General features: G+C 44.0%; 1 protein-coding gene across 3 annotated transcripts in view; it reads left to right on the top strand.

Moving 5' to 3' along the window:
* LOC143764882 (membrane-spanning 4-domains subfamily A member 4A-like) overlaps nt 1-27,962 on the top strand; it is a 161,473-nt gene that overhangs the window by 15,372 nt on the left and 118,139 nt on the right. For all 3 annotated transcript variants that reach the window (XM_077250950.1, XM_077250952.1, XM_077250951.1), the window contains exon 2: nt 2,529-2,867. In XM_077250950.1, coding sequence (XP_077107065.1) covers nt 2,541-2,867 — 327 coding nt within the window. In that variant the 5' untranslated portion in view covers nt 2,529-2,540. The remainder of the gene's footprint in view (nt 1-2,528; nt 2,868-27,962) is intronic.

Here is a 27,962-nt window from a genome sequence, read left to right on the forward strand (position 1 = left end):
TCTCACCCTTCCCACTTACGCTAGTGCAGTGGCAAGTGTGTGATAATTGGGGGGGCTAATGTCACCTTTGTATTGTCAGGTGAAATTAAGCTCAGAGGTTAGTAATAGAGTGGCATCTATAAAACGCTTCCATTGCTAACCCCCATAGTCATACTGTATAAAAAACACACACATCTAGATGGCAGGCTGCATTGCTTCTTGATGTGACTATACAGCCTGCCATCCAGCAGAGACACTGAGCAGCATGTGCTTCCGCTGCTCAGTATCTCATGGTGAACTCCTATGACCTGACTGAGGTCACTGTGAACATGAGAAAAAAATGTCCTGTGTTAAACTGTGTTCATTTGTTGTATGAAGCGGTGAGCTGGAAGGTAGAAGTGATGCTACAGTGCTGATAAACGAGCAGCAGCAGGTTGAGAACGCTGAAAGCACACACACAATGCACGCACTTTCAGAAGCAAATCAGACAAATTTGGGTAATTCTTCATGAACATCTGCCACTAAGTTCAGCACGTGCGCCAGGGAAGGGATATGCGTCAATCTGGCTAGGCCCAGAGCTTATACCAGATTTAAGCCGTTATCACAAACCACCAGGCTGGGATTCAGGTTCATGGGCACAAACCACTCATCTGTCTACTGTTTGTTCCCTGTTCCCTGTTGCCTCCCCACTCTGTCCCTGCAGCCTCTTCATTGACCCTTGGGGCAGTTCATTAGTAAGATGTAATGTCCCTTCCCGTGCTAACTTGTTCACATGTCTGTTGTAACATGGACTTTGCTTGTGATGGCATTGTGCAGTGCACATGTTATCTCGTCAGAGACATGTGTTTGAAGGGCAAGGATGGCCCACCTGTCAAAGTAGTGGTGGCTGGGAACAATGTACTGCAGGACAGCCACCAACATCTGTTTTTTTAAACTGGTGGTCTCCACCATCTGTAATGGCATTATTTTAAACACTGGTATTTTAAAAATGCTGGCATTCGGGCACATGGATCCTAGGTGTGTAGGGTGGAATTTCCTCTTTCTCTCAATGGTTTCGGGGATTGAGAGCTGAAACTTCCATGTAACAGTGGAGACATGGTAAGTGACACTGCTCGTGGTGGTGTTCAGTCACACCCTGTTTGTGACATGGCAGGTGGCCCTGTTGAATCTAGAGGAAGATGCCGAGAGCGTAGCAAAAGAGAGAGCAGGAGGATACTCAGATTTGTCATGATTTTTAAAATGTGTACTCCACTGCACTTTGTGCTTGGATTTGAGATGCCTCATCATGCAGGTGGTACTCAGGTTTGGAACATTAACGCCTCACTTGAAGCTCTGATGGTATAGCCTGCAAGCCACCTGTTGCCTGCCATCCGGGGGTGTAACTACAACAGGTGCAGGGGTTGCAATCGCCCCCGGGCCTTGGAGCCTAGGGGGCCCTAAAAGTCCCTTTGAAAAAGACTATTGCTATTAAAGGTTTAAAATATTTGGGGGCCCCGTTGGAGCTTTTGCATCGGGGCCCATGAGTTTCAAGTTACGCCACTGCTGTCATCAGTACATTCCATGAAGAAATCTGAAGAAATCATGAAGAAATCTCAGGGAGCTAGAATTTGGGAGCTCATCCCATTGGTGTGGAGGTCAGTAGCAGACGATTTGTCAGAGAACTAGATGTTTATGCAACAGATCAATAGGATTTTTTTTTCTGAGAACTAGATTTTTATGCAATAGACCAATATGTTTTTTTCCAGAGAAAAATATTTTTATGTACAGAACAGAAGGAATTTTTGTCAGAGAACTAGATTTTTATGCAGCAGACCAATAGGATTTTTTTGTCAGAGAACTAGATTTTTATGCTACCGAGTAATAGGATTTTTTCACACAGAGCTACAGGTGTTATGGCACAGACCACAAGGCTTTTATGGCACAGACCACAAGGCTTTTATGGCACAGACCACAAGGCTTTTATAGCACAGAGCACCAGGATACACAACTATGGTACAGGAACAGATTCTTGGTGCAGTCTACACAATGCTGCTATGGCACACAGAGCATGAGGCATATGTGGCACATAACAGGAGCCTGAAATGGCACAGAGAACCAGACTGGTGAGCCAGCCAATCACAGCCATGCCAGTGCTTGGCATGTCTGTGATGTCTCCAGATGTACCCACAGCCTAAAAGTTTGCTGATTGACTTTTCTGCAGCCTTTTAACAAGCTTTATTTGGCTTGCAAACAGGAAACCGGATTTCCGGTTAAAAGTCCATGTTCAGGGTCCGAGCACGGATACTAAGAATCCGGTATGGAACCCGAACTTACTCTTAATAACAAATAACTAATAACAGATTAACTTAAACTCCCCGATCACCTATTTCCTCAGACTATAGTTTTCTTTATACTAGTGTTGATGACCTGCATGCATAAAATCCTAAATATTCCTCTAACTGTTTAAAAAATGTTCTGCAGTGTTTAACCATGTTTTCTTATCTACTGTATATAGTAGTATTTCATTCATGACTAATATTTGTGATTTTTCTTCTTCATTTCTTTTTCAGTAACTTTTTAAGATGCATAAGCCAACGATGTCACCAATGACACCTGTCAATGGCTTTGTGGCTCAACCTAATGGTCCTCCTCCTCCTCCAAATTCAATACCTTATCAGTTCCAGTCGAACATGATTCCTGGACAAAATGCACCCAATCAGTATTCATCAATGCCACTATGGAATGTGACACAAGTTGAGCCACAACATTTTACCCCAACAACCGCACACCAATGGAATGCTCAGCCTGGAATGACAATGCAAAGTAATCCAAATTATATCATACCTCAACTTACAAATCCTACATCATGGCTTAAGACGTTTGAAAAAGGAAAACCAAAAGCTTTAGGGGTAAGTTTTGTGATTTACTTGACTGTAAGAATAAAAATCATCCCACTGAAATGTAGCACTGGTCACTTCATTGGTTTCCCCATAAAAGGTGATTAATGTATAACCACAATTAAAAGTCACAGAGGATGAATTGTGAACTCACCACTTTTGTAATGAAATGAACATCATCTATAATCTTTATTATTGCTTACCAATTTATTTAGAGTTGTGGCATCTTTCAATTTGCCATGACAGGCTACAGAATAAATGATTAACCTAGCTGTAAGTCATAGGGTAAAAGTTGTATTGCTTAGGTAGGGCTAAGTGCCATGCCGGCTTTGGACTCTGTTCACACTGGGGAGTCTGATGAGCTGTCTTAGACCTTCCTGTTGCTCAGCCTGTGTTTGCACGTTGGTGGTGGTTTGTTGTCTGATGTTCAGCTTTGCAGGAGTTAACTTTTTGATTAGTGTCAATTGTAGGCTGAGGCTGCTGGGACTATAGAATTTGCGTGCCTTTTGCTTACCGGTCCTGTTTTGGAGTAGCTGTTCATACTCAAATCTTAATTTGGAGTCTGGTGAACTATACTTTGATGTTTGTTCATTTCTCTATTTGCATTGTGTTCTCTAATCACACATATTGTATCATCCTGAGGCCATGTGCACACGTTCAGTATTTTTCGCGTTTTTTCGCTATAAAAACGTGATAAAAATGCGAAAAAAACGCTAACATATGCCTCCCATTATTTTCAGTGTATTCCGCATTTTTTGTGCAAATGTAGCCTTTTTTTCCGCGAAAAAATCGCATCGCGGAAAAAAAAGCAACATGTTCATTAAAATGCGGAATTGCAGGGGATTCCGCACACCTAGGAGTGCATTGATCTGCTTACTTCCCGCACGGGGCTGTGCACACCATGCGGGAAGTAAGCAGATTATGTGCGGTTGGTACCCAGGGTGGAGGAGAGGAGACTCTCCTCCATGGACTGGGCACCATATAATTGGTAAAAAATAAAAGAATTAAAATAAAAAATAGTCATATACTCACCTTCGATGTCTTCCCGCCTCTCCGCTGCATGCTGCCGCTTCGGTTTCTATAGCTGGTGTGCGGTGAAGGACCTGCGATGACGTCAAGGTCTTGTGATTGGTCGAGACCGGTCATGTGACCGCTCACGTGACCGCGATTTCATGGAAGGTCCTGAACCACACCGGCATCTATAGGAACGGACACCTGCAGGTGAGTATAACCATTTTTTTTATTTTTTTTATTATTTTTAAACATTCTATCTTTTACTATAGATGCTGCATAGGCAGCATCTATAGTAAAAAGATGGTCGCACTTGTCAAACGCTATGTTTGACAAGTGTGACCAACCTGTCAGTCAGTTTTCCAAGCGATGCTACAGATCGCTTGGAAAACTTTAGCATTCTGCAAGCTAATTATGCTTGCAGGATGCTAAAAAAACGCGAAAAAAACGGAAAAAAACCGCAAAAAAAATGCGGATTTCTTGCAGAAAATTTCCGGTTTTCTTCAGGAAATTTCTGCAAGAAATCCGGACGTGTGCACATACCCTGATAGTTTGCTTTGTGGGGCAGTTTACTTTATCCCTGTTGGTCTTTATCAGTGTTTTTCTCTATAGTTCACCTCCTGGGGTGGGGGTTGGGGGTTTAGCTCAGGGCTGGACAGGAGATAGGGACAGGTCGGTGATGCAGCCCTCCCTACCATCATGGGTACCCCTGAGTTAAGGCAATACAGGGCTCCCCTAGCCTGAGGTGCAGTTCAGGGGTCCAGGTTCCTTATCTCCTGTTTTCCCATTGCTCCCCATGATACTAAGAAAGCAACTGATCCTAAAGAGGGAAGATGTATTAGGTGACACCAGTGCATTATATCTGGAAGGAGTAATGAGTTGTGAATAAAAAGCTAAGTTTGGCATCAAAAGCGGAAGGTTGAATTGGAAATCTACTGGATCTGGATCGCCCCCAAGGGCAATGGGGTACTCAGTACCGGGTCTCTCTCTCTCGGTTCTGGGGATGTCACGGTGGCCCGACCCGGTCTGTGGCCCTTTGAGGGACGTCCAGTAAAAGAGTTTATATATAAGGGAATTGTTCGTGACTCCAGCTGTGGTATTCAGTCAGAGTGACCGACGCTGCTTAGGGGTCCGCTGGGGAGATGGAATGGCAGCTAGATGGTGTTTCTTCCCACAGGTGAAGTGTATCCCCAGGTCCTCCCAGGAGTGTAGATGGTGATGGTAGATGATGTAAGGCGCAGTGAATAACGAGGACACAAAGGGTGCAGTCTCTTTACCTTTACTGAAGACTTCAACATCCACAGTCCAGAGTACCGTTCACAGGGCAGGCAGAGTCCGGCCGGTCCGAAGGCACATCCAGAGTTCCCTTATCTAAGTGGAAATCAGTAGCCTTCTTACTAGCGCCTGTGTGTTGTAGTACCTCCCTGCTGAGCACCACAGGATAGTCCTCACAACCTTTGTAGATCTTCTAGATGTTATTTCTTCCTCTCTGTCCCCCAGATGGTATGGATAGGACAACCCGTATGACTGGGATAGCCTGGGGCTTGTTTGTAGGGACCCTAGAGATGCCCTGACCCCCACAAATTGCCACCGTGTCTTCTTAGGTATTAAGGTGTTCCGGCCACCGGCTACGCGCCTCAGAAGGAGGCTGCCGATCTCGGGGCAGAACTCCTCCCAGTATTATCTCCTTGTGCTGTGACTTCGTTTCTCACTCTCCACAATACAATTCCTTTCTTGTCCTTTCTTAGGATGCTGCCGCACGTGGGGCAGGCGCAGCTCCATGACTTTCTGTCTAGCTAGTCCTCTGTCAGGATCCCACCCCTGACAGGGACCTTCTGTCTGCAGCTCAGATGTTCCTCCTTTTCCCCCTGTCTGCCTGACAGGTGTTGCCTGGGCCGAGTCCAGTCAGCTTCTCACACTAACTTCCTATCCAACCCACCAGTTTTACCCTAATGTGAGGAGTGCCCTAATAGATAGGAGCAAGGCTCCCCCTGGTGGACTGGAGTGTGAAGTGTAGTGTGTGACTTGTGATACCTGGCAAGGTGAAGTCCTTTAGTACAATCAGATGTAATATCACTCCCCCTGGTGGGAGAGCGACATTACTGCAACGACCAGGACTCTGGGGCACTGCAGATCCACAAGTAGACCACTAGATATTTAGACCTGATGCTTAATTTACTTCTAGAGGTATGGTGTGCTGGAACCTAACAAAGCTGAAATTCCTACACTGAGGTCTGCAGAAATAACAATGATTTCCTTGAGGGGAATGGAGATAATGTTATACAGAGTTAGCTAATTCAGTAACTACTATTCAGAAGGGGGGATCAGGGACAACTGACAGCAGTGATGAGCTTCAACCCAGAGGAATGGAGAGGGTTGACATATCCCAACTCTGGAGGACTTGAGAATCTACACTTAGAAAAAGAAGTTTCTGAAAAGGAGTATAGAGAAAAATATGACTAGTTTCTGATGTAACAATAATGCTGTTACTCACAGATAGCGATGGGTGAACCTGAAGACTTAGGTTCAGAGTCCATACTGAACAACTAGTGTTCAGGCACAGACCCTGAAAACAGACTTCACCAGGAAGTGTTACTGTTTGGGTTCGGCACTCCGAACATTGAGTGTTCTCCACACTGTTATCTGCATGACAGGGCGAGAAACACCGGCAGCTTTGATCAGCGGTAAGATCATTACTGCTGGTCACAGAGCTGAGGTTCCCATGTTATCAGATGACAATGTGAGGAAGCAGCTGTGACCTGTGGTAAAATTTTTACCTCTGGGCATAGGCATCAGCTGATGAGAGAGTACTGCTCTCATCAGTCTATGCCTACTGTTGCTGAGGGCAGGTGCCACTGACGGGAGTATTCATCAGCCAGCACCTGTGCTATAAATTAAAATTGACAAGCAAAGGCAAAAATGACAATTGCAGGGTGCAACCCACAGCTGTCAGCTTTTTCATGGCTGGTTATAAAGAACAGAGGGGTTCCGATGCAGTTTTTTTTTAAAGTATTTAAATAAATAATTTAAGAACAGCGACATAGAGTACCCCCCATTTTTGCCCATTGCCCCTGTAAAAAAGAAAAATACTGAACAAACATATCTCACTGGTCCGATGTGAAGATCATCCATACTCTCCGATGACGATATGTATTATATGGATAGCGGTCCCATCAATAATCACTCCTACAGTGTCTACCACTGAGCTGCCATGAGAAATATTACAAAAAGTTCAAGAGTTCAAAACAGATGAACCACAATGACTTTGCATACCCCACCTTTTAGGTTACTAAGGTTCACAGCCTCAGGTGTCCCGGCAGCTGCGATGCCCAGAAACCACATAGCAAACTTTGAGAGACATTTTACGGTACTTTAGTTTCCAGGTGCTGGAACTCCTGGATCCTGTGAGCTAAGGGGTTCATCAGGTTTGAACTCCTGTGAACTTTCTCATGGCAGCTCAGCATTAGACAGAGCAAGACTAATTATGTTCCTGTCAATGTGTTCCAGCTGGCGTGGATGGCGTTCACATAATTGATGTGACCGCTATACAAATCATCCAGATTGTTGTGGGACAGTATGGATAATCTTCTCAATGGATAGGTGAGGGATATGGTTGTTTATTATTTTTCTTTTTTTACAGGGGACAAGGGCATCAGTGGATTAGGTGTAAGGTGAGTATAATAGTTGTTTAGTATTTTCTATGGCTCCTTACCAACCTGAAAATACCAGCCCCTAGCTGTCTGTTTTAGCTTGGTTGGCTGTCAAAGATGTGGGGGATCCTTTATCATTTTTTAAAAATTATTTATTTAAATAATTTTAAAAAAATGGCATGGGCACCCCTTTTTTCTTGATAGCCAGCCATGATAAAGCTGACAGCTGAGAGTTGCAGGCCGCAGCTGTCAGTTTTGCCTGCAGCAGTTATCAAAAATAGAACAGACTCCACATCATTTTTTTTTATTTATTTATAGCACAGGTGCTGGCTGATGAATCCTCCCATCAGTGGCGCCTTCACTTTCTGTTTTCAGTGACATCAGGCGTAGACTGATGAGAGTAGTACACTCTCATCAGCCGACGCCTGTGACCAGAGGTAAACTTTTTACTGCTGGCCACAGCTACTTGCTCATGCTGTTATCTGACAGCATGGGAACCTAATTTCTCTGACAGGTGGTAATGATCTTAATGATAATCAGAGCCCTGGTTTGCCATTCTGTCATGCAGATGTTCGATCCCCCATTCATCTGAATGGGCCTGAGTTCAGGTACCATTCTACTATCTGAACCAAACTTTTTTTAGATGTTCGGCCGAATCTGTCGGACCCAAACATCCACGTGTTAGCCCATCTCTACTTATAGACTACTAGACTGTGGCCCGATTCTAACGCATCGGGTATTCTAGAATATGCATGTCCCCGTAGTATATGGACAATGATGATTCCAGAATTCACGGCAGACTGTGCCCGTCGCTGATTGGTCGAGGCAACCTTTATGACATCATCGTCGCCATGGCAACCATTATGACATCTACGTCGATACTGTGCCCATCGCTGATTGGTTGAGGCCTGGCGGCCTCGACCAATCAGAGAGGCGGGATTTCCAGGACAGACAGACAGACAGACAGACAGAAAGACAGACAGACAGACAGACAGAAAGACAGACAGACAGACAGACGGAAAAACCCTTAGACAATTATATATATAGATAAGTAAGGGTGTTATTGTTACACTGGAAGAAACACTATTTTGATCATGGATGTACCGGGCCTTCATATATAATCCTTTGTTTAAATAGTCTTTTCAGAAGGTTTTGAATAAGAAACATTGTGCAAATAAAACTTTGTGGAAGTAATACACTGTATATTCAGAAACATTTAGGCACTATACTGTATCACATGCATTAACATATCTCCAAAGTAACATTTCCACCATCACAGCAATAAAAAGCATGGCATGGTCATTTTTTTTTTTTTGGGGGGGGGGCAGCACGGAGGCTCAGTACTTAGCACTGCAGCCTTGCAGCGCTGGGGTCCTGGGCTCAAATCCCACCAAGGACAATATTTGCAAGGAATTTGTATGTTCTCCCCGTGATTGCATGGGTTACCTCCGGGTTCTCCAGTTTCCTCCCACATTCCAAAGACATACTGATAGGGATATACCTTACATATAAAGTCAGTGATCTGAGTTGGTAAGATATGCATGGTTTGGCAAGCTTGTTTTCATTCCTCTTCAGTATTTCCTGCTTCCTGATTATTTCATCTGAAGTGCAAACTATTATAACAATGTATTCTGAGTTGCAATTGTAGGAACTGAATCTTTTTTAAAGAAAAAAACCAAAGGCTCTACAATAGAGAGTGGAGCTGAGCTATCCCCTGTATGGCGAGTTGAGAAAGTCTATCAGGAGCAGGAAGATAAGTACTCTTAATAAATTGTGTCGAAGGGATAATCTCGCTCAGCAAACCCTCCCCCCTCTTCCATTACACTGTGCTGGAAGGAATGCTGTGGTCTGCTGTGCTTTTGTAAAGAGTCTTGATCTGTGCTGAACTGTCCTATCAAAGAGATTGTTAGTCAATGTGCCTCTAAGAAGCAGCTGTACTGTTTATAAAGCCTGTGCTTAAGAGACTTGAATTGTACTGAATGTGCTGTGACATTAAACTACACTGTTCATGTTCATGATGACTCTATCAATCGTATCTGTGTGAGCAAGTGGATCCATCTTGTGCCTGAGGAAGCTGCAGTACTTGGTCGCCCTGAGTAACAGTTCCCCCAGAGTTCCAAAGAATTCATGAGGCCTATCCGACCCCTATCTGAACCTAGCGGCGTACATGTAACATTGGTGACCCGTACAGAAAATTCTGAGTGGGAATTCGCGTGTAGAGGGAAAAGAGGCAAAGTGACTGGAAAATACAGCAGCATAGCACCTCAACTTAACTCTGCTACACCAGTTAAAAGGGACCGGCCCTAAAGAAAACTCACTAGCAGCAATGGACGTGGAAATGCAAATGGACAGGATCAGAGAACTTATTCTTCAGTTAACATGTGAAGAATTGAGAACAGTAGCAGAACATATAAAGATGTCAGAACAACAGATCTCTAAAGCACGCTCCCGCAGACAACTTGTAGCCGCCGTTAATATACAGTTGGATGAGCTGGGGGAGAAAGAAGCTGAACATGTCATAAGGACATTCCTCCCGGAGCTAAAACAATTTCTTACCGGGTTGAAGTTGGAAGATGGAGGGGCGGCACCAATACCAAAAGCGGGAATCTCCTTCTGCAGACAGAACTACAAGAATTGAAAGAACAATTTAAAGCCTTAACAGCCCTGCAGAAATCTACCCAACCCTCTGAACGTGTGACAGACTCTGACAGAACCTTTAACCTGCTTAGGTTTGATAAATCAGGAAAACGGTACTCTCCAACATCACAAGTCACCATAAGAAAAGAGGTCAAGATCCTGGGACAGATTGGAGTGTGTGAGCAGAAAGAGAAACTGTCTTAAATGAACTTGTTGTACCAGATCGATGCAAGATTATTGAAAGGCTACCAGCCAGATGAGATCATTGAGGGGGTGGTGAAAGCGATCAGCCCAGGACTGAACCTCCGCAGTATGCTAGAGATGAAAAGTCAATTGACCCTACCACAGTTGAAGATGATTTTAAAAGGACGCTATAAAGAAGAGAGTCCTTCAGAATTGTTCTACAGACTCATTAACATCTCAAAGAGCAAAAATGATTCACCCCAAATTTTCTTGTTCAGAGCAATTGAACTTAAGGATAGACTGTTATTCGCATGCAGAGATGCAGGGGTGGAGAAGTTTGATGCTGGGCTAGTCCAGAAGAAGTTCTTGAGATCATTGGGAACAGGCTTAATCAGCAAAGATATTAAGTTACAGCTGAAACAGTACCTAGATGATCCTTGCATTCTGGATGAAGTCCCAATTGAAAAAATGAATGAAGCAGCTAGTTTGGAGTCAGAGAGCGAACAGAAGTAAAAGAATGGCTCCTAAAACCACCAAAATGAGTCAGCTAAAGCTGGGGACCCCCGGTTGCCAGTCCAAAGATCATGATGAAGACCCTCCAGTACCACCGCTGAGAGTGAACCTTAAACCACCAACAAAAGGGAGGACAGCCAGAGCTAACTGGGAAGAAGTAATAGGAGAACTGTAAGCTGAGCTGATGGAGGTGAAAGAGTTGATATGTTCCAGGCCAGAATTTGTATCTCTCTGACTCAGGAGTGAGTTCCAAAACAGAAGATACCCAGCTTGTGAGGTGTGCCGTTCATCAAATCAGAGTGCCTTATGTGTCCACTGTTTAAGATGTGGCGAGAAGGACATTATGTCAAGGAATGGCAATTGGTATGGTCATTTGGGTTAAAAAAAAGGAGGCTGCCAGTGTGGGGCGACTGTTAACCACGACACAGAGGAGACCCCAGAAGCAAATCCAAATTCCACCAAGCCCCAGAATGGCGCATGAGGTAAATCAGCAGCGCCAGCACTATCCCCAAGTGTGCTCCCATCAACAACAGCTGCAAGAGACACTGGGGCATCATTTACTTAATTCCCAGTGCGGAGGTCTAACGTCATACCCCTGGGAGGAGGATTCCTTGGTCAGTAAAGACAGCCTTATCGGTGAAAGGTGCTATGTACACTGCCAGCTAGATGGACTCCTGGTAAAAGCACTGTGGGAAACAGGAGCCCAAGCTAGCCTTTTAAATGAAGAATGGAGAAGGCGCCACCTGCCACATACCTGCCTTCAGTCGCTAAAGGAACTCTTAGGACCAGTGAAACTCCATGGCAAAGCCATCAACCAGACAGAAATTCCTTTCATAGGCTGGGTGGAAGTGACTTTCCAACTCAGGGCTATGCAGAACATCAACACCATTGAGCTTTTGGTACCTTTTCTTGTGACCAGTGATCAGAAAAAGGCAGAGGATCCTATTCTGTGTTATAATGTCATCAACGAGGTCATCACGAATCACAAGTCAGGGACACTGCTGGTGGATGCAATTGCCACATTGTTCATCATACCCAACGCTGTGGCAGAAAATGTGATTCATAGAGTAAAGAAAGCACAGAATACAATGGACCTGAAAGAAGTCAAGGTAGGCTAGTGCCCAACCATCATCCCTGCAAACCAAATGGTGGGAGTGAGGTGTAGAGTTCGGGTGGAACCAGGAAAGAAAAGTCTAAAAGAGACTGTTAATGCCAAAAGATTCCTCTGAACTTCCAGAAGGCCTAGTTCAAGGTGAGACTGTGCTTAAGATTCTTACTGGTGGGTTTGCCCGTGTGACAGTGCCGATGATGAATACCTCAAAACACGAAATTAGACTGGATCCAAAGACTATGTTAAGTCACATTGAATCCTTCAAAGTGGTATATCCAACCAGTGTGAGACCCGCCCCAGTGGTCTACCATGAATTCAGTCCCCCCACAAAGGAACAGGAGTTGCCCAGGGGAGGAAATTGCACAACCCACCTTGGGATCCTGGGATCCCCCAGTACCCCAGGAACACTTGTGTGCTGAAGATCTAGCGGTAGCAAAACAGATGCGGAGAGAAGAGTGTCATTCATTCTCTAAAGATGACTCTGATATAGGATGTATTCCGTCATTGCAGTTGAAAGTTAATTTGAAAGACATGACCCCAGTAGCCAAAAGTTACATGTCGGTGCCAAAACTATTACATCTGAAGTGAAAGAGTATTTACAAGATCGAATCAACAGAGGTTGGGTCCAAAAGTCAAAGTTGTCTTAATCCTCTCTATTGTTTGTGTTAGGAAGAAGGACAGTACATTGAGACTCTGCTGTGATTACCGGGAACTAAACCGAAAGTCAGTACCTGATCGACACCCAATACCAAAGATCCAAGATATGCTGGATAGCCTCTTAGGAAGTACCTGGTTCTCTGTCCTCGATCAGGGTAAGGCATACCACCAAGGGTTTGACGAGAAGTTCAGTAAACTTGACATCATTCATCACACCAAGGGGATTATACGAGTGGATCTGCATACTGCTGGGCTCATTTCAGTTCCAGCAGAATTCCAGAGGAGCATGGAGACATGTTTCAAAGGATTGAGGGACGATATCTGTCAGCCGTATTTGGATGACAATGTGGTACACCGCAAAGCCTTCCGAGAGCATGTTGAACACATGAGGACCATACTTCAGCGATATCAACAACACGGCGTTAAGTTGACCCCAAAGAAGTGTGAACTGTTCAAAAGGCAAGTCTGATTTCTAGTGAAAACTGTGTCCGGAGAATGATATATCATGGACCCAGCAGACATCACTCTGGTACTGGCCTTAAAAGACAAGCGGCCTTCTACTGTCGGGGAGGTGAGGCAGATCATAGGATTCCTCTCCTACTATTGTACTTATATCTGAAACTTCTCCAGGATTTCTGCCCCATTATATCTACAGAATGGAAGGAATAGGGCTAAGCAACAGCACATGTGAAAAAGACTTGGGTATACTAATAGATCATAAACTGAACATGGGTCAACAGTCTGATGCAGCAAAAATGGGAAATGCAATTCTGGGGTGTATTAACGGAAGCATACAGTCTAGATCACGCAAAGTCGTTATTGCCCTCTACTCCTCTTTGGTCAGACCTCATCTGGAATACTGTGTCCAGTTTTGGGCACCACATTTTAAAAAAGACCAACACACTGGAGCAAGTTCAGAAAAGAGTGACCAGAATGGTCACTCTTGTCCTATGAGGAACGGGTATAGGATTTGGGAAAGTTTAGTTTGCAAAAAAGAAGACTGAGAGGAGACTTAATAGCTGTCTATAAATATCTCAGGGGCTGTCACATTGTAGAAGGATCATCTCTATTCTTATTTGCACAAGGAAAGACTAGAAGCAATGGGATGAAACTAAATGGGAGGAGACACATTACATATTAGAAACAACTTTTTGACAGGGTGATCAATGAGTGGAACAGGCTGCCATGAGAGGTGGTGTGTTCACCTTCCATGGAAGTCTTCAAGCAGAGACTGGACAGACATCTGTCTGGGATGATTTAGTGAATCCTGCTTTGAGCAGGGGGTTGGATTAGATGACCCAGAAGGTCCCTTCCAACTCTACCATTCTTGTTATGATCCGGTGACCTTGGAGCCACATGAGACTTTCTCAGGAGTAGGTGGAACCTGTACTGACCGCAAACCCTAAACTGAAACTGCAACTAGAAGTAGCCGTGGGGTGTACCTAAAACATCCTAGACACCTCGACACAGCCGGATGACTAAATACCCCCATAGATGGAAATGGGAATTCTATCTTGCCTCAGAGCAGAACCCCAAAGGATAGGCAGCCCCCCACAAATATTGACTGTGAGTATTAGAGGAAGGACACATGCAGGCAGAAATCAGGATTTAGCAAAAGAGGCCACGCTAGCTAAATAGGAAAGGATAGGACAGAATACTAAGCGGTCAGTATTAAAACCCTAAAAATATCCACAGCAGATAATACAAAAATTCCACCATCTAACTAAAGACATGGAATGTATATCTGCATCTCCTGAGAATCCAACTTGACTGAAATATCCAAACACAGTCTAAGCTGGACAAGAAAAAACAATGAATAGCACTGAATTGTAAAGCACACAGCATGTGTGCTGTAGAAACAAAAACCAGACACTTATCTTTGCTGATTTGGTAGCAGGGCAGGAGGAACCAGACAGAGATGCAGAACCTCCAAGAACAATGGGCAACTGGCAAGGGCTAATGAATCCTGCACACCTAAATACCCCAGTCAGAGCTGCAATCAGCAGGGACACCTGCCCAGGATTGCAACCCAGGGACAGCTGCACTACCACCAACAACCACCGGAGGGAACCCAAGAGCAGAATTCACAACAGTACCCCCACCCTTGAGGAGGGGTCACCAAACCCTTACCAGAGCCCCCAGGCCGATCAGGACGAGCCAGATGAAAGGCACGGACCAAATCAGCAGCATGGATATCAGAGGCAAAAACCCAAGAATTATCCTCCTGGCCATAACCCTTCCATTTGACAAGGTACTGAAGCCTCCGCCTCGAAAAGCGAGAATCCAAAATCTTCTCAACCACATACTCCAACTCCCCATCAACCAACACAGGGGCCGGAGGATCAACAGAGGGAACAACGGGCACCACATATTTCCGCAATAAAGATCTATGGAAGACATTATGGATAGCAAAAGAGGACGGAAGGGCCAATCGAAAAGACACCGGATTAATAATCTCAGAAATCCTATAAGGACCAATAAACCGAGGCTTAAACTTAGGGGAAGAAACCTTCATAGTAACATGACGGGAAGACAACCAGACCAGATCCCCAACCCGAAGCCGGGAACCAACACACCGACGACGGTTAGCAAAACGTTGAGCCTCCTCCTGAGACAACACCAAATTGTCCACCTAATGAGCCCAAATCTGCTGCAACTTGTCAACCACAGAATCCACACCAGGACAGTCAGAAGGCTCAACCTGCCCCGAAGAAAAACGAGGATGAAAACCAAAATTACAAAAGAAGGGCGAAACCAAGGTAGCCGAACTAGCCCGATTATTAAGGGCAAACTCGGCCAATGGCATGAAAGCCACCCAATCATCCTGATCAGCAGACACAAAGCATCTCAAATAAGTTTCCAAAGTCTGATTAGTTCGCTCGGTGTGGTTCTTTGTCTGAGGATGAAATGCGGAAGAAAAAGACAACTCAATGCCCAGCCTAGCACAAAAGGCCCGCCAAAACCTAGAAACAAACTGGGAACCTCTGTCGGACACAATATTCTCCGGAATACCATGCAAATGAACCATATGCTGAAAAAACAATGGAACCAAATCAGAAGAGGAAGGCAATTTAGGCAAAGGCACCAAATGGACCATCTTAGAGAACCGGTCACAAACAACCCAGATAACCTACATCAATTGGGAAACCGGAAGATCAGAAATAAAATCCATAGAAATATGCGTCCAGGGCCTCTCAGGGACCGGCAAAGGCAAAAGCAACCCACTAGCACGGGAACAACAAGGCTTGGCCCGCGCACAAGTCCCACAGGACTGCACAAAAGAACGCACATCACGTGACAAAGAAGGCCACCAAAAGGACCTACCAACCAAATCTCTGGTACCAAAAATACCAGGATGGCCAGCCAACACAGAACAATGAACCTCAGAAATCACTCTACTAGTCCATCTATCAGGAACAAACAGTTTCCCCACTGGACAGCGGTCAGGTTTGTCAGCCTGAAATTCCTGAAGAACCCGTCGTAAATCAGGGGAAATGGCAGAAAGGACCACGCCTTCTTTCAGAATGCCGACCGGTTCAAGGACTTCAAGAGAATCAGGCAAAAAACTCCTAGAGAGGGCATCAGCCTTAATATTCTTAGAACCCGGAAGATATGAGACCACCAAAACGGGAAAAAACCAAGGACCATCGAGCCTGTCTAGGATTCAGCCACTTGGCAGACTCGAGGTAAATCAGATTTTTATGATCGGTCAAGACCACAATACGGTGCTTAGCTCCCTCGAGCCAATGTCGCCACTCCTCAAACGCCCACTTCATAGCCAACAACTCCCGATTGCCGACATCATAATTGCGTTCAGCGGGCGAAAACTTACGGGAAAAGAAGGCACATGGTTTCATCAAGGAACCAACAGGATCCATCTGAGACAAAACTGCCCCTGCCCCAATCTCAGAAGCACCAACCTCAAACTGAAACGGAAGAGAAACATCCAGTTGACGCAACACCGGGGCAGAAGTAAATCATCGTTTAAGCTCCTGAAAGACAGAGACAGCCGCAGAGGACCAATTCGTCACATCAGCGCCTTTCTTCGTCAAATCGGTCAAGGGTTTAACCACACTGGAGAAGTTAGCAATGAAACGGCGATAAAAATTAGCAAAGCCCAAAAATTTCTGAAGGCTCTTCACAGATGTGGGTTGAATCCAATCATGAATGGCCTGAACCTTAACCGGATCCATCTCTGTAGATGAGGGAGAAAAAATGAAGCCCAAAAAAGAAACCTTCTGCACTCCAAAGAGACACTTAGACCCCTTCACAAACAAAGTATTATCACGAAGGATATGAAATACCATCCTGACCTGTTCCACATGAGACTCCAAATTATCGGAAAAAATTAAAATGTCATCCAAATATACAATCATGAATTTATCAAGATAAGTCCGGAAGATATCGTGCATGAAGGACTGAAAAACAGATGGAGCATTAGAGAGCCCGAATGGCATCACAAGGTATTCAAATGGCCTTCGGGCGTATTAAACGCAGTTTTCCATTCATCACCCTGCTTAATACGAACAAGATTATATGCCCCCCGAAGGTCAATCTTCATAAACCAACTAGCCCCCTTAATCCTAGCAAACAAATCGGAAAGCAGAGGTAAAGGGTATTGAAACTTGACCGTGATCTTATTCAAGAGGCGATAATCAATACAGGGTCTCAAGGAGCCATCTTTTTTGGCAACAAAAAAAAAACCTGCTCCCAATGGTGAAGAAGATGGCCGAATATGCCCCTTCTCCAAAGACTCCTTAACATAACTCCGCATGGCGGTATGTTCAGGCACAGACAGGTTGAAAAGTCGGCCCTTAGGAAACTTACAGCCTGGAATCAAGTCAATCGCACAATCACAGTCCCTATGCGGTGGAAGGGAACTGGACTTGGGCTCATCGAATACATCCTGAAAATCAGACAAAAACTCTGGAATTTCAGAAGAGGAAGAAGAGGAGATTGAATTCAAAGGAACGTCATTATGAACCCCCTGACATCCCCAACTAGTCACAGACATAGACTTCCAATCCAACACAGGATTATGTGCCTGCAACCACGGAAATCCCAGCACTATAGCATCATGTAAATTATGCAATACCAGAAATCGACAATCTTCCTGATGGGCTGGCACCATGCACATGGTCACCTGTGTCCAGAACTGGGGCTTATTTTTAGCCAAAGGTGTAGCATCAATGCCCCTTAAAGGAATAGGGTTCTGCAAGGACTGCAAGGGAAAACCACAACCCCTGGCAAACTCAAAGTCCATTAAGTTCAAGGCGGCGCCTGAATCCACAAACGCCATGACAGAAAATAATGACAATGAGCAGATCAAGGACACAGATAATAAAAATTTAGGTTGTACAGTACTGATGGTAAATGAACTAGCGATCCTCTTTGTACGCTTAGGGCAGACTGAAATGACATGAGAAGCATCGTCACAATAAAAAAACAACCTATTCTGACGTCTGAATCCTTGTTGTTCCGTTCTAGACAGAATCCTATCACACTGCATTGACTCAGGCATCTGCTCTGAGGACAACGCCACAGCGCGCACAGTTCTGCGCTCCCGCAAGCACCGATCAATCTGAATGGCCAGAGACATAGAATCACTCAGACCGAAAGGCGTGGGAAACCCCACCATAACATCTTTAACAGATTCAGAAAGACCCTTTCTGAAAATTGCCGCCAAAGCATCATCATTCCATTTAGTCAACACAGACCATTTTCTAAATTTCTGACAATACAATTCTTCCGCTTCTTGACCCTGAGACAGGGCCAACAAGGTCTTCTCCGCTTGATCCACAGAATTTGGTTCATCATATAATAATCCTAAAGCCTGAAAAAAGGCGTCTACATTAAGGAAGGCTGGATTCCAAGATTCCAGGGAAAATGCCCAATCCTGAGGATCGCCACGCAGCAGGGAGATGACAATTTTAACCTGCTGAATGGAATCACCAGAGGATCGAGGTCTCAGAGCAAAAAACTGTTTACAGTTGTTTTTAAAACTCAAAAATTTGGACCTGTCCCCAAAAAACAAATCAGGAGTAGGAATCTTAGGCTCTAAAACTGGAGTCTGAACAATATAATCAGAAATACCCTGTACCCTAGCAGCAAGCTGGTCTACACGAGAAGCTAATCCCTGAACATCCATGCTAGCACAAGACTCCTCAGCCACCCAGAGAAAAAGAGGGAAGAAAAGACAAAGCAGGCTACAGAAAAAAAAATGGCTCTTTCTTCCCTTCTTCTGAGATGCATTTAACTCATTGCTGGCCAGTTGTACTGTTATGATCCGGTGACCTTGGAGCTGCATGAGACTTTCTCAGGAGTAGGTGGAACCTGTACTGACCGCAAACCCTAAACTGACACCGCAACTAGAAGTAGCCGTGGGGTGTACCTAACACATCCTAGACACCTCAACACAGCCGGAGGACTAAATACCCCTATAGATGGAAATGGGAATTCTATCTTGCCTCAGAGCAGAACCCCAAAGGATAGGCAGCCCCCCACAAATATTGACTGTGAGTATTAGAGGAAGGACACATGCAGGCAGAAATCAGGATTTAGCAAAAGAGGCCACGCTAGCTAAATAGGAAAGGATAGGACAGAATACTAAGCGGTCAGTATTAAAACCCTAAAAATATCCACAGCAGATAATACAAAAATTCCACCATCTAACTAAAGACATGGAATGTATATCTGCATCTCCTGAGAATCCAACTTGACTGAAATATCCAAACACAGTCTAAGCTGGACAAGAAAAAACAATGAATAGCACTGAATTGTAAAGCACACAGCATGTGTGCTGTAGAAACAAAAACCAGACACTTATCTTTGCTGATTTGGTAGCAGGGCAGGAGGAACCAGACAGAGATGCAAAACTTCCAAGAACAATGGGCAACTGGCAAGGGCTAATGAATCCTGCACACCTAAATACCCCAGTCAGAGCTGCAATCAGCAGGGACACCTGCCCAGGATTGCAACCCAGGGACAACTGCACTACCACCAACAACCACCGGAGGGAACCCAAGAGCAGAATTCACAACACATTCTATGCTTCTATGATTCTATGATATCTCCTCTTGGGGGGACGACAGAGTCAACAACACCCATGGAGAAAAAGAAAAATGCGGGCAGGACCTGACTTAAAAGAAACATCACTGTTTCATCCAGCAGCCAATTGTCTGGACATCAGACCACAGGAGGTATTGGAAGAACTAGTGGATTACATGGTAAAACCATCCATATTGGGATATCCAATGTTCTTCATTGTGACGCTACTCAAGTTGTACTGGGAGCTGCCCTGTATCAGTATCAAGATGGGAAATTGAGAGTCATTGGTTACGGTTCCATTATATTGACAAATGCTGAGAGAAATTACCATCTACATTCTGGAAAATTGGAGTCACTGGTAGGGTTGAGCGAAACGGGTCGTTCATTTTCAAAAGTCGCCGACTTTTGGCAAAGTCGGGTTTCATGAAACCCGATCCGACCCCTATGCGGTGTCGGCCATGCGGTACGCGACTTTCACGCCAAAGTCGCGTTTCAATGACGCGAAAAGCGCCATTTCTCAGCCAATGAAGGTGAACGCAGAGTGTGGGCAGCGTGATGACATAGGTCCTGGTCCCCACCATCTTAGAGAAGGGCATTGCAGTGATTGGCTTGCTGTCTGTGGCGTCACAGGGGCTATAAAGGGGCGCTCCCGCCGACCGCCATCTCACTGCTGCTGATCTGAGCTTAGGGAGAGGTTGCTGCCGCTTCGTCAGAAGCAGGGATAGCGTTAGGCAGGGTCCATTAACCAGCAAACCGCTTGTGCTGTAGCGATTTCCACTGTCCAACACCACCTTCGGTGTGCAGGGACAGTGGAAGCTACATTTTTTTTTTCCCTCAGCGCTGTAGCTCATTGGGCTGCCCTAGAAGGCTTCCTGATAGCTGCATTGCTGCGAGTACGCCACTGTGCAAACCAACTGCTTTTTTCAAAGCACAAATCCTCTTGTTCCTTCCTTTCTGCACAGCTATCTTTTTTGTTTGTCCACACTTTTTATTTAATTTGTGCATCAGTCCACTCCTTATTGCTGCCTGCCATACCTGGCTAAGATTACTGCAGGGAGATAGTAATTGTAGGACAGTCCCTGTTTTTGTTTTTTTTTTGTGGGAGATTAAGATTGGCATTTCTGCTAGAGTGCCATCCCTGTGTGTGCCATCTCTCACTCAGTGGGCCATAGAAAGCCTATTAATTTTTTTGCTTGATTTGGGTTCTAAAATCTACCTGAAAAAAAATCACTACATCAATCAGTGGGAGAAAAATATTGGCCTCAGGGCTTGTGTGCCACTCCTGACTCCTGTGTGTGCCATCTCTCACTCAGTGGGCCATAGAAAGCCTATTAATTTTTTTGCTTGATTTGGGTTGTAAAATCTACCTGAAAAAATATCACTACATCAATCAGTGGGAGAAAAATATTGGCCTCAGGGCTTGTGTGCCACTCCTGACTCCTGTGTGTGCCATCTCTCAGTCAGTGGGCCATAGAAAGCCTATTAATTTTTTTGCTTGATTTGGGTTCTAAAATGTACCTGAAAAAAAATCACTACATCAATCAGTGGGAGAAAAATATTGGCCTCAGGGCTTGTGTGCCACTCCTGACTCCTGTGTGTGCCATCTCTCACTCAGTGGGCCATAGAAAGCCTATTAATTTTTTTGCTTGATTTGGGTTCTAAAATCTACCTGAAAAAAAAATCACTACATCAATCAGTGGGAGAAAAATTTTGGCCTCAGGGCTTATGTGCCACTCCTGACTCCTGTGTGTGCCATCTCTCACTCAGTGGGCCATAGAAAGCCTATTATTTTTTTTGCTTGATTTGGGTTCTAAAATCTACCTGAAAAAAAATCACTACATCAATCAGTGGGAGAAAAATATTGGCCTCAGGGCTTGTGTGCCACTCTTGACTCCTGTGTGTGCCATCTCTCACTCAGTGGGCCATAGAAAGCTTATTAATTTTTTTGCTTGATTTGGGTTCTAAAATCTACCTGAAAAAAAATCACTACATCAATCAGTGGGAGAAAAATATTGGCCTCAGGGCTTGTGTGCCACTCCTGACTCCTGTGTGTGCCATCTCTCACTCAGTGGGCCATAGAAAGCCTATTAATTTTTTTGCTTGATTTGGGTTCTAAAATCTACCTGAAAAAAAATCACTACATCAATCAGTGGGAGAAAAATATTGGCCTCAGGGCTTGTGTGCCACTCTTGACTCCTGTGTGTGCCATCTCTCACTCAGTGGGCCATAGAAAGCCTATTAATTTTTTTGCTTGATTTGGGTTCTAAAATTTACCTGAAAAAAAATCACTACATCAATCAGTGGGAGAAAAATATTGGCCTCAGGGCTTGTGTGCCACTCCTGACTCCTGTGTGTGCCATCTCTCACTCAATGGGCCATAGACAGCCTATTAATTTTTTTGCTTGATTTGGGTTCTAAAATCTACCTGAAAAAAAATCACTACATCAATCAGTGGGAGAAAAATATTGGCCTCAGGGCTTGTGTGCCACTCCTGACTCCTGTGTGTGCCATCTCTCAAATTGTGGGCCATAGAAAGCCTATTAATTTTTTTGCTTGATTTGGGTTCTAAAATCTACCTGAAAAAAAATCACTACATCAATCAGTGGGAGAAAAATATTGGCCTCAGGGCTTGTGTGCCACTCCTGACTCCTGTGTGTGCCGTCTCTCACTCAGTGGGCCATAGAAAGCCTATTAATTTTTTTGCTTGATTTGGGTTCTAAAATGTACCTGAAAAAAAATCACTACATCAATCAGTGGGAGAAAAATATTGGCCTCAGGGCTTGTGTGCCACTCCTGACTCCTGTGTGTGCCATCTCTCACTCAGTGGGCCATAGAAAGCCTGTTAATTTTTTTGCTTGATTTGGGTTCTAAAATCTACCTGAAAAAAAATCACTACATCAATCAGTGGGAGAAAAATATTGGCCTCAGGGCTTGTGTGCCACTCCTGACTCCTGTGTGTGCCATCTCTCACTCAGTGGGCCATAGAAAGCCTATTAATTTTTTTGCTTGATTTGGGTTCTAAAATCTACCTGAAAAAAAATCACTACATCAATCAGTGGGAGAAAAATATTGGCCTCAGGGCTTGTGTACCAATCCTGACTCCTGTGTGTGCCATCTCTCACTCAGTGGGCCATAGAAAGCCTATTAATTTTTTTGCTTGATTTGGGTTCTAAAATCTACCTGAAAAAAAATCACTACATCAATCAGTGGGAGAAAAATATTGGCCTCAGGGCTTGTGTGCCACTCTTGACTCCTGTGTGTGCCATCTCTCACTCAGTGGGCCATAGAAAGCCTATTTATTTTTTTGCTTGATTTGGGTTCTAAAATCTACCTGAAAAAAAATCACTACATCAATCAGTGGGAGAAAAATGTTGGCCTCAGGGCTTGTGTGCAACTCCTGACTCCTGTGTGTGCCATCTCTCACTCAGTGGGCCATAGAAAGCCTATTTATTTTTTTGCTTGATTTGGGTTCTAAAATCTACCTGAAAAAAAATCACTACATCAATCAGTGGGAGAAAAATATTGGCCTCAGGGCTTGTGTGCCACTCCTGACTCCTGTGTGTGCCATCTCTCACTCAGTGGGCCATAGAAAGCCTATTAATTTTTTTGCTTGATTTGGGTTCTAAAATCTACCTGAAAAAAAATCACTACATCAATCAGTGGGAGAAAAATATTGGCCTCAGGGCTTGTGTGCCACTCTTGACTCCTGTGTGTGCCATCTCTCACTCAGTGGGCCATAGAAAGCCTATTAATTTTTTTGCTTAATTTGGGTTCTAAAATCTACCTAAAAAAAATCACTACATCAATCAGTGGGAGAAAAATATTGGCCTCAGGGCTTGTGTGCCACTCCTGACTCCTGTGTGTGCCATCTCTCACTCAGTGGGCCATAGAAAGCCTATTAATTTTTTTGCTTGATTTGGGTTCTAAAATCTACCTGAAAAAAAATCACTACATCAATCAGTGGGAGAAAAATATTGGCCTCAGGGCTTGTGTGCCACTCCTGACTCCTGTGTGTGCCATCTCTCACTCAGTGGGCCATAGAAAGCCTATTAATTTTTTTGCTTGATTTGGGTTCTAAAATGTACCTGAAAAAAAATCACTACATCAATCAGTGGGAGAAAAATATTGGCCTCAGGGCTTGTGTGCCACTCCTGACTCCTGTGTGTGCCATCTCTCACTCAGTGGGCCATAGAAAGCCTATTAATTTTTTTGCTTGATTTGGGTTCTAAAATCTACCTGAAAAAAAATCACTACATCAATCAGTGGGAGAAAAATATTGGCCTCAGGGCTTGTGTGCCACTCCTGACTCCTGTGTGTGCCATCTCTCACTCAGTGGGCCATAGAAAGCCTATTAATTTTTTTGCTTGATTTGGGTTCTAAAATCTACCTGAAAAAAAATCACTACATCAATCAGTGGGAGAAAAATATTGGCCTCAGGGCTTGTGTGCCACTCCTGACTCCTGTGTGTGCCATCTCTCACTCAGTGGGCCATAGAAAGCCTATTTATTTTTTTGCTTGATTTGGGTTCTAAAATCTACCTGAAAAAAAATCACTACATTAATCAGTGGGAGAAAAATATTGGCCTCAGGGCTTGTGTGCCACTCCTGACTCCTGTGTGTGCCATCTCTCACTCAGTGGGCCATAGAAAGCCTATTAATTTTTTTGCTTGATTTGGGTTCTAAAATCTACCTGAAAAAAAATCACTACATCAATCAGTGGGAGAAAAATATTGGCCTCAGGGCTTGTGTGCCACTCCTGACTCCTGTGTGTGCCATCTCTCACTCAGTGGGCCATAGAAAGCCTATTTATTTTTTTGCTTGATTTGGGTTCTAAAATCTACCTGAAAAAAAATCACTACATTAATCAGTGGGAGAAAAATATTGGCCTCAGGGCTTGTGTGCCACTCCTGACTCCTGTGTGTGCCATCTCTCAGTCAGTGGGCCATAGAAAGCCTATTAATGTTTTTGCTTGATTTGGGTTCTAAAATGTACCTGAAAAAAAATCACTACATCAATCAGTGGGAGAAAAATATTGGCCTCAGGGCTTGTGTGCCACTCCTGACTCCTGTGTGTGCCATCTCTCACTCAGTGGGCCATAGAAAGCCTATTAATTTTTTGCTTGATTTGGGTTCTAAAATCTACCTGAAAAAAAAATCACTACATCAATCAGTGGGAGAAAAATATTGGCCTCAGGGCTTGTGTGCCACTCCTGACTCCTGTGTGTGCCATCTCTCACTCAGTGGGCCATAGAAAGCCTATTATTTTTTTTGCTTGATTTGGGTTCTAAAATCTACCTGAAAAAAAATCACTACATCAATCAGTGGGAGAAAAATATTGGCCTCAGGGCTTGTGTGCCACTCTTGACTCCTGTGTGTGCCATCTCTCACTCAGTGGGCCATAGAAAGCTAATTAATTTTTTTGCTTGATTTGGGTTCTAAAATCTACCTGAAAAAAAATCACTACATCAATCAGTGGGAGAAAAATATTGGCCTCAGGGCTTGTGTGCCACTCCTGACTCCTGTGTGTGCCATCTCTCACTCAGTGGGCCATAGAAAGCCTATTAATTTTTTTGCTTGATTTGGGTTCTAAAATCTACCTGAAAAAAAATCACTACATCAATCAGTGGGAGAAAAATATTGGCCTCAGGGCTTGTGTGCCACTCTTGACTCCTGTGTGTGCCATCTCTCACTCAGTGGGCCATAGAAAGCCTATTAATTTTTTTGCTTGATTTGGGTTCTAAAATTTACCTGAAAAAAAATCACTACATCAATCAGTGGGAGAAAAATATTGGCCTCAGGGCTTGTGTGCCACTCCTGACTCCTGTGTGTGCCATCTCTCACTCAATGGGCCATAGACAGCCTATTAATTTTTTTGCTTGATTTGGGTTCTAAAATCTACCTGAAAAAAAATCACTACATCAATCAGTGGGAGAAAAATATTGGCCTCAGGGCTTGTGTGCCACTCCTGACTCCTGTGTGTGCCATCTCTCAAATTGTGGGCCATAGAAAGCCTATTAATTTTTTTGCTTGATTTGGGTTCTAAAATCTACCTGAAAAAAAATCACTACATCAATCAGTGGGAGAAAAATATTGGCCTCAGGGCTTGTGTGCCACTCCTGACTCCTGTGTGTGCCGTCTCTCACTCAGTGGGCCATAGAAAGCCTATTAATTTTTTTGCTTGATTTGGGTTCTAAAATGTACCTGAAAAAAAATCACTACATCAATCAGTGGGAGAAAAATATTGGCCTCAGGGCTTGTGTGCCACTCCTGACTCCTGTGTGTGCCATCTCTCACTCAGTGGGCCATAGAAAGCCTGTTAATTTTTTTGCTTGATTTGGGTTCTAAAATCTACCTGAAAAAAAATCACTACATCAATCAGTGGGAGAAAAATATTGGCCTCAGGGCTTGTGTGCCACTCCTGACTCCTGTGTGTGCCATCTCTCACTCAGTGGGCCATAGAAAGCCTATTAATTTTTTTGCTTGATTTGGGTTCTAAAATCTACCTGAAAAAAAATCACTACATCAATCAGTGGGAGAAAAATATTGGCCTCAGGGCTTGTGTACCAATCCTGACTCCTGTGTGTGCCATCTCTCACTCAGTGGGCCATAGAAAGCCTATTAATTTTTTTGCTTGATTTGGGTTCTAAAATCTACCTGAAAAAAAATCACTACATCAATCAGTGGGAGAAAAATATTGGCCTCAGGGCTTGTGTGCCACTCTTGACTCCTGTGTGTGCCATCTCTCACTCAGTGGGCCATAGAAAGCCTATTTATTTTTTTGCTTGATTTGGGTTCTAAAATCTACCTGAAAAAAAATCACTACATCAATCAGTGGGAGAAAAATGTTGGCCTCAGGGCTTGTGTGCAACTCCTGACTCCTGTGTGTGCCATCTCTCACTCAGTGGGCCATAGAAAGCCTATTTATTTTTTTGCTTGATTTGGGTTCTAAAATCTACCTGAAAAAAAATCACTACATCAATCAGTGGGAGAAAAATATTGGCCTCAGGGCTTGTGTGCCACTCCTGACTCCTGTGTGTGCCATCTCTCACTCAGTGGGCCATAGAAAGCCTATTAATTTTTTTGCTTGATTTGGGTTCTAAAATCTACCTGAAAAAAAATCACTACATCAATCAGTGGGAGAAAAATATTGGCCTCAGGGCTTGTGTGCCACTCTTGACTCCTGTGTGTGCCATCTCTCACTCAGTGGGCCATAGAAAGCCTATTAATTTTTTTGCTTAATTTGGGTTCTAAAATCTACCTAAAAAAAATCACTACATCAATCAGTGGGAGAAAAATATTGGCCTCAGGGCTTGTGTGCCACTCCTGACTCCTGTGTGTGCCATCTCTCACTCAGTGGGCCATAGAAAGCCTATTAATTTTTTTGCTTGATTTGGGTTCTAAAATCTACCTGAAAAAAAATCACTACATCAATCAGTGGGAGAAAAATATTGGCCTCAGGGCTTGTGTGCCACTCCTGACTCCTGTGTGTGCCATCTCTCACTCAGTGGGCCATAGAAAGCCTATTAATTTTTTTGCTTGATTTGGGTTCTAAAATGTACCTGAAAAAAAATCACTACATCAATCAGTGGGAGAAAAATATTGGCCTCAGGGCTTGTGTGCCACTCCTGACTCCTGTGTGTGCCATCTCTCACTCAGTGGGCCATAGAAAGCCTATTAATTTTTTTGCTTGATTTGGGTTCTAAAATCTACCTGAAAAAAAATCACTACATCAATCGGTGGGAGAAAAATATTGGCCTCAGGGCTTGTGTGCCACTCCTGACTCCTGTGTGTGCCATCTCTCACTCAGTGGGCCATAGAAAGCCTATTAATTTTTTTGCTTGTTTTGGGTTCTAAAATCTACCTGAAAAAAAATCACTACATCAATCAGTGGGAGAAAAATATTGGCCTCAGGGCTTGTGTGCCACTCCTGACTCCTGTGTGTGCCATCTCTCACTCAGTGGGCCATAGAAAGCCTATTTATTTTTTTGCTTGATTTGGGTTCTAAAATCTACCTGAAAAAAAATCACTACATTAATCAGTGGGAGAAAAATATTGGCCTCAGGGCTTGTGTGCCACTCCTGACTCCTGTGTGTGCCATCTCTCACTCAGTGGGCCATAGAAAGCCTATTAATTTTTTTGCTTGATTTGGGTTCTAAAATCTACCTGAAAAAAAATCACTACATCAATCAGTGGGAGAAAAATATTGGCCTCAGGGCTTGTGTGCCACTCCTGACTCCTGTGTGTGCCATCTCTCACTCAGTGGGCCATAGAAAGCCTATTAATTTTTTTGCTTGATTTGG

The sequence above is a fragment of the Ranitomeya variabilis genome, chromosome 4 (genome assembly GCF_051348905.1).
Source record: "Ranitomeya variabilis isolate aRanVar5 chromosome 4, aRanVar5.hap1, whole genome shotgun sequence".
Classification (NCBI taxonomy): Eukaryota; Metazoa; Chordata; class Amphibia; order Anura; family Dendrobatidae; genus Ranitomeya; species Ranitomeya variabilis.